A 19,636-nucleotide genomic window follows, 5' to 3' on the forward strand; every position below is an offset into this window, starting at 1 on the left:
AGGGGGATTGTAACTTAGATAGAGATAAAAATAAAGTAAATAGTTTGTGACGCCACCTGTGGTACCTGGTAAGGTTTACCAGTGCTGCTGCAGGGAGTGATGGGATGGTAGCTAGGATGTTTCTGCTCCCCACAGGTGGAGCGGGCCCCCGGGGCAGGGATGGTGTTTGGTGGGTGGTGATGCTGGGACTTGTAGTGCAGAGGGAGAGATGGCGCAGCTGAAATAATGGACGGAGGCAGTGCGGTGCAGTCATCCGAGTCTTTACTCACAGTTCTCATATACGTTCCACTGGTACACTGCGCGGGTGCCAGCCTCCCGCGTCGCGCTGCGTCCACCAGATCGGGGGTTCAGCTCTTCCTCAGGTAGGTCAGGAGCACCTGACGGAACCCCGCTTTCTTATGCTCCTCACTAGACCGACGTCACGCTGGGTCTTCTCCCTCCTGCCCTACGCTTCCTCACTCACAGTCCCGTTCGGGTGCTCTGAAGTCCCTCTGGGCAACTTGGAGTTCCCGGACCTGCTTGACCCTCACGGTGACTAGGATGAGGCTTTGGCAACTGCACTATAAAAGCCAGAAGCCTCCGGTTTTTCCAGCCGAGACCTGGAGTAACACGGCTGGTCCAGGGGCCGGTCCCCTTCTTGCAGCCTGATCCCTCTTTCTTCTGACAGATTCGGGGCGTACAGGTGCCGTCCTGCACTCGCCGTACCCCCTGGGATCCCTTCAATAGAACGGAGCCTTCCTCCTCTGCTCCCCCCCTGGGCCTCTATCACTAGGCCCCACTTGTGGAGCAGAGCTCCTAACGAGACTCCGCTCCCTGACTGACTAACTTCTCCTACTGTTCTGTCTGTCCTGCCACCCTAAGATGGCTTCCCTTTTTATATATCTCCTATTATGGTGCTCCCCTTCCCTGCTTCCTCCACCCACACCCACTACTGGTTCCCCCCACTCCAGCCAGGGACAGGGCTCAGCAGGAAACACATTGCATCTTGCCCTTCCAGCTGGCCTGGAGTAGTGTAGTGTTGAATGCGGGTGTTGGGGTTCCGGGCAGCACTCCCTCCTTACCTGAGAGAAGGAGACACCACACCTCTGGGTGAGGTGCAGTACCTCTGTGGCGACTGAACCCTCAGGGGCGCCACATATGCACAAGTCCATTATATGCAGCAGAAAAATCTGCAAATACTGATGTGTTCGCAGGAAAAACACAGCATAAAATACAATCATTTTTTTTAAGCGTTTTTGGTGCAGATTCCCCCCCCCCCCCTTCACTAGTTTGGGTGAAATCTGCAGCAAAAATACTGAAAGAATTGACATGCTGCAGATTTAAATCTACAAGTCATTAATAAGCAACGTGTGCACGAGACTTCAGGAATCTCATTCACTTTGCTGTTTCAAGGATATCATTCAGGTTTTGTGACAAATCTGTGCAGAAAAGAACAGGACAAAAATGCAACGTGTGCACAGATCGCAGCTAGTATATTAAATTGTATAGAGGTGTAATAGGGATGTAAATATTGTAATGTCATTTTTTAACAAATTTGTCAAGGAGGATTTTGAAAAAAAAGACCTGAAAGTTCACAAACCAGACTGACGGGGTAAAATTCCACTTGTAAGGAGATTCCAAGTGGCCATGAAATTCCACAGTGCAAACAGCTCCTCCAGGCCACGCCGCCTGCCACTCCCACACCTGCTGCAGACTGCAGACGGGGAATAGAAGAGCAGGAAATCGCCAAGAGTCACCTCAAAGTCAGTTCTGCCTGCACTCAGCACCTGGCAGCAGCAACCATGGGCATCGCTCTGGCTTTGGTGGCCATCGTTGTCATTATGTTTATTGCGTTATTCCTTTTACTCGTGGCCGGCATCATTTATTTTGAATTTTCCAACTCTGACATCCCTCCAGGAGTTGCAAATCCGACCAAGCTTCGGATCATTCACTGCATCATCGTTGGCATTGCGGTAGTGGTAAGTACCCACTGTGTATAAGGCGTATGGAAGATAGCTGCTGTGGAACTACAAATCTCAGCTTGAAGGACTTAAAGACCGGCGTGCTCTCTTCTGTTGTGTGTGAGATCTGAGCGGTTGTGAAATCTCTGTTGTTATACAGTAGCTATTGTTTTCCATACACAATTGCTCTGAGCTTTTTATTCTTAAACTTTGGCCATAGCTGCATTATTCTGACTCTTGGCAATTATTTACACAGTCCTAAACTTATTTAAAGGGATTGTCCACTACTTTCATATTGATTACCCATATTATACGTCATAGGTGGGGGTCCGATACCTGGCACCACGGCAGGATGTACACGGTGTGCGGAGCGGGGCACCAGAGTTCCGTATTGTTTAGTGGCCGCCAGGTTCTAAATCTGCCAGAGGTGATAGCAGCTGATTTGTGGCGGACCCCCTCCGATCAGATATTGATGACCCATCCTAAGGATTGGTCATCATTATACAAATAGCTGATAACAACCCCTTTAAGCTTATTGAAACTACTTAGCGTATGTTCACACACACAGGTTTTTTTTTTTAACGTGGATTTTTAAGCTCATCTGCTTAAAAATCCACATAAAAAGCCGCTTCAAATACTCTTTCCATTGATTTCAATGGGAAATTCACATTTCTGTGTTTAAAAATCTCGCTGCGGGAGAAAAATGACATGTCACTTCTTTGATGGGGATTCCTTGACAGTATCAAGTGAAAAGGCCTCGAAAAAGCAAGTCCGGACCAAAAAAACGTATCAAAAACCTCTTCAAATCTGCTACAAAATCAAGATCATGTTCAAACAGGTTAAAAAAAACTCCGTCAAATCTAAAAAAAAAATTGTCAAAAACCAAGTGGATTTTTCTTAAAAATACATCAGATTTCTCTTTTTTTTTAATAAAAAACTCTATATGAACATAGAGTTGGAGTGTGTCCGCTCTAAAACAAATACCCTGAAAATCACTCAAAATATGCTTAAAAGGCTGTAAATTGTTTTTTCCTATACCAACTAAAGCACTAAGGTCACAGCCCCACTATCAGTATTTGGTCAGTATTCGGTCAGTATTTTTTCTCAGGAGCGGGAGACAAAACCAGGTGAGGAACAATCAGAGAAAAGGTATAATAGAAACAAGTCACCAATTCTGCATTTATCACCCACTCCTGGTTTTGGCTCCCACTCCTGAGGAAAAAATACTGACCGAATACTGACCAAATATTGATAATGGGGCCATGGCCTAAAAGTTAAACTACAGGTATGAGTTTTATAGTAGCTAAGTCCCCTACATGCCTGTATAGGTGGTTTAGTTAGGATTTTCTGGGTAACATACTCCATTCAAGACTCCGGTCACACTATTAGTATTTGGTCAGTATTTTACATCAGTATTTGTAAGCCAAAACTAGGTGAGGAACAATCAGAGGAAAAGTATAATAGAAACACATTACCACTTCTGCATTTATCACCCACTTCTGGTTTTGGCTTAGAAATACTGATGTAAAATACTGACCAAAAACTGATAGTGTGATCGTAGCCTAATATGAATTATGCATTGCTTCTTTTTTCTCCTGCAGTGGAGCTAGTGGGTTTTACCTGATTTCTAGTATTATCAGAATGGGGGGAATTCTGTGATCATCATTGAAAACCTTTTAAAAACATGGTTACCCAAGGTAGATAATATTTAAGGCCATGGCCCCACTCTCAGTATTTGGTCAGTATTCGGTCAGTATTTTTTCTCAGGAGTGGGAGCCAAAACCAGGTGAGGAACAATCAGAGAAAAGGTATAATAGAAACAAGTCACCATTTCTGCATTTATCACCCACTCCTGAGAAAAAATACTGACCAAATATTGATAGTGGGGCCGTGGCCTAAGAGTATGAAACGTCAGGTTTTGGTCAATGAGTTCAGGCCTCCAACGATGACACGTGGCTGCTGCTTCCAACTCCTTCTCAGGTATTCACAAAAGTGAAGCTAATGGGGTACTCCAGGTTAAAGTCAATGGGTCCCACCATTATTGGAGGCACTCGGTCCTTATTAATAGTCCTTGAGGTCTTTGCACAAATGCCATTTATCAATTAAAATCTTCTGATAGGATAATTAAAGGGCTGAATTCCCTCCAGGGCTGCCCAGTTAGAGACCCTTAATAATGACATGTTTGGATCTGTCCGTATTAGTAGCGTTGTCTGTATATCATTCAAGCGAGTACCAGTCTAGATTCAGGTTTTACGACACCAAACTAGAAAAACCTGTAGTGGTAAGCAGAGAGCGATCTGGTTTCGTGATAGCAGGTGATAGTTATCAGCAATGAAGTGGCAGTTACACCTGAGTCCTGGTGTCATCCCATCAATCAGGGGTGTAGCTAGGGGCTAGCTTGGACCATGGGTGTAGCAAGAGGGGTGGCAACCACATGGTGCTGGATTTCTGAGGGGCACCAACAAGCTACCTTTCATGGGCAAGGGTATTTAGATGCAGTATATTGAACCTTTGCCCTGGGCGAAGGGTCCTTGTTACAATTTTGGCTTGGACTAATATATTCTTGTGTCCTTCTGATCTCGGGTGCTACGACTATTACAGAAGTCAACGCCAACGGGTTGACTATTAGCATGACAGTCGGGGACTGGACAGTCGCTGCTTTTTCTATGGTCAGTCTTTTGGAAACTTTAACAAGTTCCAAAGAATCTGGATTATCACATACCAGATCGAAGGGTGAATGTAAATGCTAAATTTGCCCATTGGTATTTCCATTTTTATCTGTATTACTGCTTAGCTACTATCAGTGTGTAAAGAAAAAACATATAAGATAATACAAGTTTATCCATTAACACTATGTAATCTCAGAACAGTAAACTTCAACCCTCTGGTTATAGATCCGAGTACACTAGGTATGCAATATACACAAAACGGCCAAACCAAAAGACACTAAGTGGTCAGATCAATCACAGGCACCATTATTGTCTGTGAATTACCACCATGTAAAAAAGGTTGAAATAGTTAATTGCAGCAAAAATCAGCTTAGATTTCTGTTGTGGATTTACTGTAAAATCCATAGAAGTTGTCTACATAGTGTGAAAATGGCTATAGGGTGAACCCGCTTCAAAAGTTTAAGATTTTGTCATGAATTTTGCTGCGGATTTTCCTTTTGTATTGCAATATGCTAGCACTACAGTGGTGTGAAAACGATAGAGATAGCTTAGCACGGCGCGCAAATTTTTCTCTTATGTACAACATTATGCATAACATAGTGCTATATAAAGTAGAGCAGGGGTGGGAAATTAATTTTCACAAGGGGCCACATGAGAGACCTTGACTGTTGTGGAGGCCGAACCAATAGGCTGAAATTGATTCTGCTCAATAGTAATATTAACATAATATAAAAAAATATTAATAATTGTATGACTTAATATTGAGCAGAATTAAGTATGCTGACATCCCCCTATACACAGTATGAGCCCCCACATAGCCCCCACAATCAACAACCAAATCGATAAACCAATGGGGCCCTTATACATGTAAACCATAACAAAGAAAACCTTAAAAAATTCTGTATTTATTTAATTTAAAAACCCAACACATAAAGACATAAATGCACACACATATGCACAGAAAAACAGTGATTTAAAAAACAAACAAACAATAACCCTTCAGATCATAAATGGTTGGTCAAGTGGCAGTGCAAATAAAGGAGTTGTCTACTACTTGGACAACCCCTTCTCATACCCCATGTTTCGCACCGATAAAATAAAAAAAAGCCTATACTCACCCTTCGTTCCCACGCTGTCGGCACTCGCGGTTCCGGGGCTCTCGTGCTGTTGTTATGACACGTGACCTCGGCGCCCAGATAGCGCTGGTGTCACTGTCCCCGCCTTCGGACCAATTGAACATGAAGAGGAAGTCCGGGCTGCAGCTGATCTCTGACTTCCTCTTCATGTTCAGTTTGATAGAAAGCGGAGACAATGATGCCAGCGCTGATTGGGCGCTGGGGTCATGTGTTACAACAACAGCACGAGAGCCCCAGGACCGTGAGTGCTGACACTGCAGGAACGGCGGCGACACCAGTACCTGCGCTGGGGGGATTCATAAGTCTGCAGTCACACAGAGTGACTGCAGACGTAGCTTAAAGGGGTTGTCCGGTCAAAAGTGATAAGTCTGCAGTCACTCTGTGTGATTGCAGACTTATGAATCCCCCCAGCGCAGGTACTGTGCTCTGCGGGGATTTGCCGGTATAGCTACACATAGCCTCCTATATACAGTATTAGCCCCCACATAGTCCCCTATATACAGGATGAACCTGCACATAGCCTCCTGTATACAGTGTGTGCCCCCATATCCCCTCATATTTACAGTATGAGCCCCACATTCCATATGTCTCACCTAGGGGGAATATGGGGGACTCGGTACCCGGGCCTTTACCTTCTGTGGGATGTCATGGCAGTTGGCTCCCGGGCCCGTCCTCTGGGTCACTCTTTAAAAGGGGGTTTTAGTGTTGTTTAACAGTTTGTTTCGTGACGCCACCTGTGGTTTCTGGCAATAGTTACCAGCGCTGCTGCAGACCTCCGGGGGTGATGGGATGGCAGCTGGGATGTTTCTGCTCCCCACAGGCGGAGCGGGCCCCCGGGGCAGAGTTGATAGATGGTATGCAGGGCATTGTAACGTAGGAGGGATGATGGTGCAGCGGCAATAACCGACAGACAGTGGAGTGCAGTCGTCCGATTTTACTCACAGTTCTTTTTGGATTCCTTAGGTACACTGGACAGGTTACCGCTTCCCGCCTCACAAACTGAGCCCCAAGATGGCGTCCTCGGATCCCTCAGGGACACCTGGAGTTCCCTGATCCTACTCGGCTACCCTTCTTGGCTGCTAGAATGCGATTATGGCAACTGCACCATAAAAGTGAGAAGCCTCCTGTTTCCTAGCCGAGGCTTGAAGCGACATGACTAGCCCAGGGACCGGTTCCCTTCTTGGTGCCTGGTCCCTCTGACACTTGACAGAATGAGCGTACGGGTGGCTTCTTGCTCCTTCCATACCCTGGGACCCCTTCAGTTACCGGAGCCTTCCTCCTCTGCTCCTCTCCTCTCCTCCGCTGGGCCTCATTTACTAGGCCCACTCTGGAGCAGAGCTCCTGTAGAGCACCTGCTCCTCTCCTTCTTGCTTACTTTTTCTCTCTCACTCCACAGACTCCCCCTTTTTATACTCCTAACAAATATGCTCCCCTAAACTCCTTCCTCCACCCACACCCACTACTTGGTTCCCCCTCACTCTGGTTCCCCCCACTCCAGCCAGGGACAGGGCTCTGCAGAACACAGTGCATCTTGCCCCTCCAGCCGGCCTGGAGCAGTGTAGTGTTGGATGCATGTGTTGAGGTCCCGGGCTGCACTCCTTTCCTTACCAGAGATGGAGGCAACACCAGTTGTAGTACCCCTGTGGCGACTGAACCCTCAGGGGCACCACACATACACTTATTAATAAAAAAACATGCTCACCTTGCTCCCGTTCCCATGGCACTGTGCTCCGCTCCGGTACCTGAAGCTCCACTGTTACTGGCCAGCGCATACATGCTGGCACGTCACTGCAGAGGGGATGGGAGCTCTCCTGGCACTGTGCTGCCATTATGCATTGTCGGCAGCAGAGCTCCAGGGAAGCTCCCTGCTGGGATATGTGTGCCGCGGATGGCAGCACACAAAGCATTATAATGAGGGTAAACTGGGCGCCTCTGGAGGCTGCAAGATGCTGTGGTAGCTATGCTGGTTCAGTATGCCTTCAATTTTGAATAAATCCCCAACAGTGTCACCAGCAAAGCATCCCCACACCATCACACCTCCTCCTCCATGCTTCACGGTGGGAACCAGGCATGTAGAGTCCATCCGTTCACCTTTTCTGCGTCGCACAAAGACACGGTGGTTGGAACAAAAGATCTCAAATTTGGACTCATCAGACCAAAGCACAGATTTCCACTGGTCTAATGTCCATTCCTTGTGTTCTTTAGCCCAAACAAGTCTCTTCTGCTTGTTGCCTGTCCTTAGCAGTGGTATCCTAGCATCTATTTTACCATGAAGGCCTGCTGCACAAAGTCTCCTCTTAACAGTTGTTGTAGAGATGTGTCTGCTGCTAGAACTCTGTGTGGCATTGACCTGGTCTCTAATCTGAGCTGCTGTTAACCTGCGATTTCTGAGGCTGGTGACTCGGATAAACTTATCCTCAGAAGCAGAGGTGACTCTTGGTCTTCCTTTCCTGGGGCGGTCCTCATGTGAGCCAGTTTCTTTGTAGCGCTTGATGGTTTTTGCAACTGCACTTGGGGACACTTTCAAAGTTTTCCCAATTTTTCGGACTGACTGACCTTCATTTCTTAAAGTAATGATGGCCACTCGTTTTTCTTTACTTAGCTGCTTTTTTCTTGCAATAATACAAATTCTATCAGTCTATTCAGTAGGACTATCAGCTGTGTGTCCACCAGACTTCTGTAAAACACAACTGATGGTCCCAACCCCATTTATAAGGCAAGAAATCCCACTTATTAAACCTGACAGGGCACACCTGTGAAATGAAAACCATTTCCGGTGACTACCTCTTGAAGCTCATCAAGAGAATGCCAAAGCAGTGTGCAAAGCAGTCATCAAAGTAAAAGGTGGCTACTTTGAAGAACCTAGAATATAAGACATATTTTCAGTTGTTTCACACTTTTTTGTTAAGTATTCCACATGTGTTAATTCATAGTTTTGATGTCTTCAGTGTGAATGTACAATTTTCATAGTCATGAAAATACAGAAAAATCTTTAAATGAGAAGGTGTGTCCAAACTTTTGGTCTGTACTGTACATATTCCTTAAAGTGTTTCTTTAAAGTGTCTATCATGGCAGATACACCAGTCACATCCAGGGCCGGCTCCAGGTTTTTGTGGGCCCCGGGCGAAAGAGTCTCTGTGGGCCCTTTTAACACATACCACGCTTCATGATGCACAGATACAGCAGAGAAATATATATATATATATATATAATACAAGGCCAAAGATATCACTTCTTACATTACATGACCGATATCTATTGTAAATTCCACAACAGCTCTGAAACCGATGAATCGCTGCATACAGAATAATGGCCTCCATAAACTGCTCCATACAGGATACTGGCAACCATATTACGCTCTGTACAGGATACTGGCCCCCTTATAATGCTCCATACAGAATACTGGCCCCCAAAAAAAGCTCCATGCAGGATACTGACCCCTATATTACGGTCTGTACAGAACACTGGCCCCCTTATAATGCTTCATACAGAATACTGGCCCCCAAATAATTCTCCATGCAGGATACTGGCCCCCATATTACTCTCTGCACAGGATACTGGCCCCCTTATAATGCTCCATACAGAATACTGGCCCCAAAATAATGCCCCATGCAGGCTGTTCCCCCCCACATAATGCCTCATGCAGTCTGTTCCCCCACATAATGCCCCATGCAGGCTGTTCCCTCCACATAATGCCCCATGCAGGATGCCACCTCTCCCCTCCCTTATAATGCGCCATGCAGGATGTCACCCCCCTTATAATGCGCCATGCAGGATGTCACCCCCCTTATAATGCCCCATGCAGGATGTCACCCCCTTATAATGCCCCATGCAGGCTGTTCCCCCCACATAATGCCCCATGCAGGATGTCACCCTCCCCCCTTATAATGCCCCATGCAGGCTGTTCCCCCCACATAATGCCCCATGCAGGATTTCACCCCCCCTTATAATTCCCCATGCTGGATGTCACCCCCCTTATAATGCCCCATGCAGGATGTCTTCCCTCATTTAATGCCCCATGCAGGATGTCTTCCCTCATTTAATGCCCCATGCAGGATGTCTTCCCTCATTTAATGCCCCATGCAGGATGTCTTCCCTCATTTAATGCCCCATGCAGGATGTCACCCCTCATATAATGCCCCATGCAGGATGTCACCCCTCATATAATGCCCCATGCAGGATGTCACCCCTCATATAATGTCCCATGCAGGATGTCACCTCTCCCCCTATATAATGCCCCACGCAGGATGTCACCTCCCCCCCAAATAATTCCACATGCAGGATGTCTTCCCTCATTTAATGCCCCATACAGGATGTCGCCCCTCATATAATGCCACATGCAGGATGTCACCCCTCATATAATGTCCCATGCAGGATGTCACGTCTCCCCCTATATAATGCCCCATGCAGGATGTCACCTCTCCCCCCTCCCATATAATGCCCCATGCAGGATGTCGCCCCTCATATAATGCCCCATGCAGGATGTCACCCCTCATATAATGCCCCATGCAGGATGTCACCCCCTCTTATAATGCCCCATGCAGGATGTCATCTCTCCCCCCCCCCCCTTATAATGCCCCACGCCTCCATATATTAAAAAACAAAAAAACAAATACTCACCTCACTTCTCACCTGCTGCCGCTGCTCCGGGCTCCAGCGTCGCCGGTGTCTTCCCGCTCTGCGCTGTGACGGCTCAGGAGAGAGCATGGTGTAAAGACGTCACCGCGCCCTCTGACCTGAGACGTCAAGTGCAGCAGCCGCGTAAGAGACCGGACCTGTTTCGGAGGCATGGGGAGAGGTAAGTATTGTGCCGTGGCCCTGAGCAAGCGGGGGGGAGCGGGCGCTGACACCGGCACCGCTCACGGGTCTCATAGCGCGCAGGGGTCCCCGACAGTGAGTGGGCCCCTCCGCCTGCTCAGGGCCCCGACACTTGCCCGGGTGCGCCGGGTGCTGACGCCGGCCCTGGATCTAATACTGTATTCCAAGTTCCTTTTGTATTTGCACAACTGATTTCAACAATGTGGTGGCGCATTCTAGCTAATTTAGACTAATGATTTCCATGTTCTAGTAAAAGTTTCAATCTATATTTTTAGGATATGTGCATATGGAGTATTTTTGAGACAGTCAAGGAAACGCTTCTTCTTTGGGGAGTTTTTTTTATTATTTTCTTTAAGACGTTTTGAAAAGTTTTTGAAGTGTTTTGGAAGTTTTTTTTTGCAGCCTTCTGATTGGACAGTGCCTAGTTTGGATCATTTTCTATCAGGAGCTGCTTTAAATAAATGACATGCACTTTCTTTTTTTCCCACACTTGGAACAAAATATAAATTACATGGAATTTTGCATTCTTATTATAACAGGGGAAGATCGCACAGAACTTGTTCATATGCAGCCAGCTTGACTTAACCCGTTTCGTTAGAAATAAACTTATGGCCAGAAGGTTAGGAGAAGACCCCAAACTGCTTATTAAAAACCTGACGTTTGAAGGAATTCCGGTGAGAGTTTACCAGCCTAAGTCGCCATCTGCAGGAGGAAGGAAAGGAGTCCTGTTCTTTCATGGAGGAGGATGGATGTTCGGGAGCATTGGTAAGAAAGTTCATCATAGATACATTTCATATCTTCAATTGTATGAAACACCAAAATCAGCCGAAATGAAACATGACATTCCTATTAATATACGGTGATTTATGTAACATTCTTTTAATCCAAAGTGCAGCAGAATATGTTGGCGCTATATAATCAGGCATAACATGATCCTTATCCTCTCCATGTTTCCTTATTGCTCAGATTCCTACGATGTCTTATGTCGCTACATCTCAAAGGGAACAGAATCAGTGGTCGTCTCCGTCGGGTGAGTCGTTCACTACGTGATGTTCTTTTACTGACTTTTGACCGGTGAACCTTTTTATCTTTATGTTCAACTTCATTCTGTTATCAATGTGGAAAAAAGGTAATATTCCTATTCTCACGGGCTCAAGGCAATTAAAGGGCTAGTCCAAGATTAGAATGTTCTCCTCGAAAACAGCACCATTGTTATTCGTTGGCCGTGTCCGGTATTGCAATGCAGCCCAAGAGTTTGAAATAACTGCAAACCTTAACTGTTATGTTATATAACCTATCAGATTAGAGCATCTGATGTCCTATCAAAGCTTAAAGAGTAACTAAACTTTTTTTTTATTTAATTATCCTCCAGACAAAGTTCTGAATGTTTGTATTATACTTCATTACCTTATTTTGCTTCCTGTTCTCTTAAACACCAAGCTGAAATGCTGTTTTAATGCCCAGTTTGTGCTCCTTTAGAAGCTGCTTTTAACTGCTGCCTGACAAGATCAATACACTGGATTCAATAAGGAAAATAAAGATGGAGAAATGTGATCTTTGTCTTTAATCCTCATGCTCGGAAGACTCCAGTCCGGTCTCCTCTAGTAGTTTACAAAGAAATAGAAAAATAGGGATCCGGCATCAGTGTAAAAAATATAGAAAGATAAACTTTATTTAATTTCCATCTTCATAAAAAGGTAGATATATAAAAGAGCTAAGGATGCCTTTGACTGGATTACGTATTTCGAACTTGCGAGAGTTCTTAGTCAAAGACCTATGACTAAGAACTTTTGTGAATTTGAAATGCTTAAGGGGTCATATATATCCTTAGCTCTTTTATATATCTACCTTTTTATGAAGATTGTAATTAAAAAACGTTTATCTTTCTATATTATTTACACTGATGCCGGATCCCTATTTTTCTACACTAGATTCAAAACCATTTATGTACAGGACCTTCTAAAATTGCATTTACACGGGAAGATAATCGTGACTGAGTCTTAAAAATTCTCATTTTACGATATGATAATTTTACAAAATAAACCGCGTGCTGATCACCCTATGAATGAACAAAACACTTGTTTGTTGGGCGTAATGATCTTTTGAGCAGCACAAAAAGATCATTGTTCTCGGTAGCACATTTTCCTCTATAAATAGGATTCGCACTGCTGAGAACCATGGCTGCCTATGCGCATTGAATGATTCATTACAGATTCCTTAGTCTGCACTGTTTACTGCGGTTCGCCGGTATAAACAGGCTATTAATTGCCCCCTCGAACGGTAAAGGGCACCGGATCCGCAGTTGTTTAGTGTTGCTGGTCGGTCCATATGAGCAGACCTTAAGGCCACGGTTCATCATTTGCATTTTTTGGGTCCCTTTCCTTCTTTGCTTTGTGCCAAACTCATCAAAATGGCACATGCGATTCATGAATTTGGCACAAAGTTTTGAAGCCAAAACTCACAATTTAGCTCCAAAAGTCTCAAAAATTGCACCAAAATTTTGGCATATTCATGAATAGACCAGGTGGAGTACTGGAGTGAAACTGCGCCAAATTTTGCGACTTTTTGAAAAATCGCAATTTGATGAATCAGGCAAAGGCATCTAAAATTGCTAAAATTGTTAAGGAATAAACCAAGCACATATTTTAAGTAGGCTTCAAAAAGGATGAAAATAGAATTGCAAAGGGCACAAAACTAGACAAAAAAATGCAAAGGAGCAAAGGTAACGATGAATCGGGACCTAATTCTCTATGCTCCTAAATATGGTTTCAGACAGGGAAAGTACCATATGCCGAATATTTGAATATAATGTACCAAACTTGTTGAGCAGCGGGTGAAAGCAGCTTCTAAAGGAGCATGAACTGGATATTGAAACAGCGCTGCAGCATGATGTTTGGTAGAGAAGGATACAAAATAAGATGATGAAATATAATACACAAATTCATAACTTTACAATGCCTGCAGTATATTTAAATAATAAAAATTTTAGTTATTTTTTAACTAGTACGTGCAGTGGAAAAATCTCTAGAAGTGCATTTTAACATCGATGGTCTATCCTTAGAATAGGTCATTTCCGCCTGATCGGCGGGTGTGCGACACCCGACACCCCCCGCCGATTAGCTGCTCCAGGTGTCAGCGGCAGCCAGAACTACTCATTTACGGAGCTGCATGGACAGTATAGTGGCTGCAGCTGGGTACTGCACATCCACCCCCTATTGATTTGACTAGGGGGCTCACGCTGTGCAGCTTCACAATGGAGCAATTCCAGCTGCTGCCGCCAACACCGGGAACAGCTGATCGTGGGGGTGCCTGGTGTCTCACCCCCAATGATCAGACATAGATGACATATCCTAAGGATAGGCCATCAATCTTAAAGTCCTGGACAACCCCTTTAAAGGACCTTTTATGACCTTAGAAAACTGCCTCCATAGCTGGATGCTGACTTAGGTTCACGCCCCTTGGACACTTTATAGTAGAGACCTCCCATTTGCAATGTATTCATCTATTAGCATTTTAGTAACAGAAACTAAGTGGACTGATTTTGGTAAAACATGAAAATTGAGAGGTGAAAAAATGCTCTGCAATCAAAGGGAAGACAGCAATCGGCGGGATGGCGGACAGGACGGGTCCTCTTCAAAAAATATTTTACCTTATTTATATCTAGAATTAGTTATGTAATTAAAAATCATCGCAGATGCAGCTGACACGCCCCCTGGGCTGTGGGATACTCGGTGCCGGGCCGGTCGTTGCTTGGGGAGATGTCACAGTGACGGTGACCCGGTCCGTGACCCAGGGCGGTCAGTAAAAAGGGGATATTTACAGGGGATTTATAGTTCTTGTATAGAGTTCGTGACGCCACCTGTGGTATGCGGCTAGAGAGAGCTGCCGCTGCGGAGCAGGTCCTCTGGAGCTGATGTTGGTGCAGCAGGGTTGGTTCAGCTCTCCACAGGCAAAGCTTAGCTCCTGGGCAGTGTAGAAAATATGGTAGATGTTATAGGTGATGCTGGTGCGTTGTAGTGCAGGGGTGATGGAGCAGATAACAATCACAGAGACAGTGGGGTGCAGTCTTCAGGGTCTTTACTCATGGTTGTTGCAATCCAAGTTACAGGTACCGGTGTAACGTCCCTCGTCGTGCTGCTCTTATTCAGGGAGGGGTTCAGCCAACCCTCAGATATCTCCGGAGTACTTAGCGGGACCCCCTTCTGTGTGTTCTCTCTCTCTGGCCGTCTTCCTACACCTCACACCTAGTGTTCCAATCCAGTAACCGCGGGCCTTGTCGGGCGACTTCTGTTCCGTCCCCTGGGTCCTCTATGGCTACCTTCTTGGTGAGACTGTTATGGACTGTTGGCTGCAGGACTTGAAATACTGCAGCCTCCGGTTTCTAGTTGAGACATAAAGTACTCTGCTAGTTGAGGGACCGGTCCCCTTTGTGCGGCCTGACCCCTCCACCCCCTGGTGGATTCGGGCGTACGGGTGGCCTCAGGCACTGCCCGTACCCCTGGGGTCCCTTCTTAATTCCTGGAGCCTTTCTCTTGCTCCTCTCCTTCCTCAGTCTTGGGCCTCTCACTGGGCCCGCCTCCTGAGCAGAGCTCCCGCAGAGCCTCTGCTCCTTCCACTACTCCTCTGACTGTCTGAACTCAACTAACAAGATGGTTCCCCTTTTATATCACTTCCCTTCCTGTGCTCCCCCAATCTTCTTCCTCCACCCACACCCACTACATTGTTCCACCCTTCAGCTAGGGACCAGGGACTGTGCTCTCCCTTAGGAGCAATCTCACCCTGCACCCACTGAAGTGGAATGTGTTGAATGCAGGTGTTAGTGTCCCGGGCTGTACTCCTTCCTTACCTGAGAGTAAGATACCACACCTCTGGGTGAGATGCAGTACCTCTGTGGCGACCGAACCCTCAGGGGCGCCACACAGCATTGATGAATGCTGCCCAAATTGTTTCCAGATTCCAATATTATATGTGTTTTGACATATAGGAATCTTATATATATGTTTGTTTGTTTAGGTACCGCCTGGCGCCAGAACACAAGTACCCTGCTGCATTTGATGACTGTCTTACGGCCACAAGACATTTTTTGAAGACTGCAAAGGAATATGGTGTAGACCCATCCTCCGTGATAATCAGTGGTGACAGTGCTGGGGGTAATCTCACTGCTGCTGTTTGCCAAGAACTTGTGGGCACAGACCTTCCAAAGCCTCTTGCCCAGGTGCTGATATACCCAATGGTCCAAGGTATAGATTTCCACTTACCGTCCTATACACAAAACTGTGCGGTGCCCGTTCTGTATCGGGAACGAGCAGTGTTCTACATGATAAACTATATTGAAGGTAACCTGCAAATGATGGAAGAAGTTCTAGATGGAGACCATGTTCCTGTTAACTTGAAGTTGAAGTTCAAGAAGTGGTTGGGTCTTGATAATATTCCTGACGAGTTCAAGGTCCGGGGTATTAAGCATCCTCTGATGGCTTCACATTCTGAGGACGTCTACAAAGCCCACAAGCAAGTATTTGAAACACACTTCTCTCCTTTGTTGGCCGAGGACTCTGTCTTCCGTCTTCTCCCCAAAGCTTATGTTCTAACATGTGAGTTTGACGTCTTACGCGACGATGGAATCCTTTATAAGAAACGTCTGGAGGACAACGGAGTCCCAGTCACATGGTTTCATCTCAGAGATGGCTTCCATGGAATAGTCAACTTTTTTGACAATGGAAAACTTTCATTTGAGTCTGGAAAGTTGGCTGCCGACAATATTGTACAGTTCATTAATGATGTTTGACATTTTGTTTTCGCCCACTTCAGTGACAGCTTGGACACTTTCTATTTCTTAAAGACTTTTACTACAAGGGATGTTATCTCATGGAACAATGGAAGCCCAAAAAAAAAAAAACTATGTCCAAACAAAACTGATGTCTTCCCAGATCTAAATTTTAAAATGTCTTATAAAGTTCATTGAAATTAAATGGTTAATCATTGACCACCGCTTTACTAGGTCCTTCTTGTGTGTTTCATGTGTCTCTACTTAATCTCTTGATTTAAAGGGAGCCTCCTGACAGCGGATATGTGGCACCCCAGGGGTCTGGTTGCCACAGTAATAGAGATATTATGTCTGAGAGCAAGTGGGAGGTTTCTCTGGTCATCAAACTGGCGTGATAAATACGTAGGGGGACGTCCGGTCTTGCCTGTGATACTGGACGGCATTCCTATGAGTGCCCTACTGGACACCGGGTCACAGGTCACCACCATCCCGTACGTGCTCTTCAAGAGGTACTGGAATGACTCGGACATAACCCGCTACCCGGATGACAACCTGAGCATTATCGCCAGCAATGGTCAGCCCGTGCCACAGATAGGATTTAAAGAGGTGACCATCAAGGTCGGTAAAGTTGAACTGCCGGCACAAGGACTGATCGTTGTGGACATTGACCGTCGCAAGAGTCACCCAAAAATAACCCTAGGTACTAACGTAATTGAAAACTGTCTTGCAGAGGTGATTCTTATTTTGCAACAGGTTGCCAAGAATGCCAGTTCCAGCCAGCAGCGTGTCCTCCAAAAAGAGATCCGGGCACTGATGAAACGGCAACAGGTGGAACTATCTGGTGGTGAGATAGGTAGCGTGAGAATGTGTGACCCTTTCCCTATTGCCATGCCCCCAAAAAGTGAGATGATGATTTGGTGCCGGGCAGCTATTAGTCTAAGAGGTAGAGACTACCAAGCAATGGTAGAACCCGTCTACTCAGACAGTAGGCCCACCATTTTGACAGCACGGGGGGTGGTCGATGTACGCCATGGGAGGGTGCCCGTCCGCATCATAAATATCGGGGAGAGAGAAGTATACCTGCCCCGGTATGCCACGCTAGCCAAATTGTTCACCATCAACCAGAACTCTGTACAGGCCGTGGAACCCTTGCCTCCATCTCAACCAGAGGAAAGTAAAGGCTCTAAGAAACCAATGGAGGACTGGTGTCAGCAACTGCATTTGGGTACTGACTCCACTCCCTCACACCAAAAACAGGGAGTCTATCGGGTGGTTCAGGAGTACGAGAGAGTGTTTAGTAAACACCCGCTGGACTTCGGGCGAGTAAAGGGGGTAGAACATCACATCCCCACGGGAGACCATCCTCCCATAAAGGAGAGATATCGACCCGTACCCCCTGCACACTATCAACACGCCAAGGGGATGCTAAAAGACATGAAGGAGGCTGGGGTAATTAGGGACAGCTGTAGCCCCTGGGCAGCTCCACTAGTCCTAGTGAAAAAGAAAGACAACACCATGAGAATGTGTGTAGACTACAACCGTATCACACACAAAGATGCGTACCCGTTACCAAGGATAGAAGAGTCCTTAGCTGCATTAAAATCTGCTAACTTCTTCTCTACTTTGGATCTCACTAGCGGGTACTGGCAGGTTCCTGTAGCAGAGGCGGACCGGGAGAAGACCGCATTCACCACCCCGATGGGACTCAGCGAATTTAACTATATGCCGTTCGGACTCTGCAATGCACAAGGAACCTTCCAACGGTTGATGGAATGCTGTCTGGGACACCGGAACTTCGAGACGGTCCTACTATACCTGGACGACGTCATCGTCTATTCCAAGACCTATGAGGACCATCTGGAACACCTGGCAGAAGTGTTTGAAGCCCTGGCAAACTATGGCCTAAAGGTAAAACCCTCAAAGTATCATCTACTGAAGCCAAAGGTACAGTACCTGGGACACATGGTGAGTGCTGACGGAGTAGCCCCCGACCCTGACAAGATCACCGTGATTAAGGACTGGCCAAGACCATCCAGCATAAAGGAAGTGCGGCAGTTCCTCGGGTTGGTAGGCTACTACCGAAGATTCATTCCTGGTTTTACCAAGAAGGCAGCTCCTATGCAGGACCTCCTGATAGGCCAGTCCAGGAAAGCCAAAAACCAGAAGCCACCCTTCAAATGGGAAAAGCTGGAAGAGGAGTCCTTCCGCCAGCTGAAGATGGCCCTCACGGGGGATGAAATCCTGGCGTACCCTAATTATAGCCAGCCCTTTATCCTCTACACGGATGCAAGCAACATCGGGCTAGGAGCTGTACTGTCCCAGATCCAGCAGGGGAGAGAACGGGTAATTGCTTACGCCAGCCGAAAACTGCGACCCACGGAAAAAAACCTTGAGAATTACAGCTCGTTCAAGCTAGAGTTCCTGGCAGTGGTGTGGGCAGTAACCGAACGTTTCAAGCATTACCTTGCCTCTTCCAGGTTCACCGTGTACACGGACAACAACCCGTTGACACACCTGGACACTGCAAGACTGGGTGCCCTGGAGCAGAGATGGAGGGCCCGTCTGTCCAATTTTGAGTTCACGATCAAGTACCGGGCAGGACGCTCCAATACCAACGCGGACGCCCTGTCCAGGATGCCAAACCTACCGGACGAAGGGGAGGATCCAGAAGAATTGGAAGAGATCGAACTCCCTGCGTTTCACCGTCATGGGATTACCCAGTATTCCCACCGTGTGAGGGGCCAGCGATCCGCTACGTTCAACCCCTTACCCCACTACAACTGGGCGGAGACGCAAGACAGTGACCCCGCAGTCCGTCTGGTGAAGGAGATGCTGACCCAGGCTGACGCCCGCCTGGACCCAGACGCTCCGAAAGAGACCAAGCAACTGTGGACGGAGAAGAGCAGACTGTTTCTCTACAAGGAGAAGTTGTGCCGCAGAATGGTCAATTCCCGGACACATGAGCTGATCTGGCACGTGGTGGTACCGAGACGGGATGCAGCTATGGTGCTGGAGGCCTACCACAATGGGGCAGGGCACTTCGGATGGAAGAAGCTGGAGTTCCTGCGTGAACGGTTCTACTGGATAGGCATGAGAGGAGCCATTGAGAGGTGGTGTAGAGACTGTGGCCCGTGCAATCTAAGAAGAAGGGACCGTGCCAGCCAGAGGACTCCCCTGCAGCCCAGCATCACCAGGCAGCCGCTAGATCTGGTCGCTCTGGACCATGTTAAACTGGCTCCAAGCAGAAGCGGGTATGTCTACGCCCTAACCATCGTGGATCACTACTCCCGGTTCCTGGTGGTGGTCCCT

The 19,636-nt window shown here is 46.7% G+C and overlaps 1 protein-coding gene across 1 annotated transcript; it reads left to right on the forward strand.

Annotated features, from left to right (window-relative positions):
- The first annotated feature begins 1,662 nt into the window (after positions 1–1,662).
- Positions 1,663–16,544, forward strand: LOC141172489 (arylacetamide deacetylase-like 4). Its single transcript, XM_073656752.1, has 4 exons — positions 1,663–1,958; positions 11,103–11,328; positions 11,530–11,593; positions 15,577–16,544. Exons 1-4 carry the CDS (start codon positions 1,782–1,784, stop codon positions 16,346–16,348), a joined length of 1,239 nt encoding a protein of 412 aa, XP_073512853.1. The 5' UTR covers positions 1,663–1,781; the 3' UTR covers positions 16,349–16,544.
- Positions 16,545–19,636: the final 3,092 nt, after the last annotated feature.

This window comes from Phyllobates terribilis, unplaced genomic scaffold (assembly GCF_046119375.1).
Source record: "Phyllobates terribilis strain yellow unplaced genomic scaffold, ASM4611937v1 Scaffold_12__6_contigs__length_324123572, whole genome shotgun sequence".
NCBI classification, from domain to species: Eukaryota; Metazoa; Chordata; class Amphibia; order Anura; family Dendrobatidae; genus Phyllobates; species Phyllobates terribilis.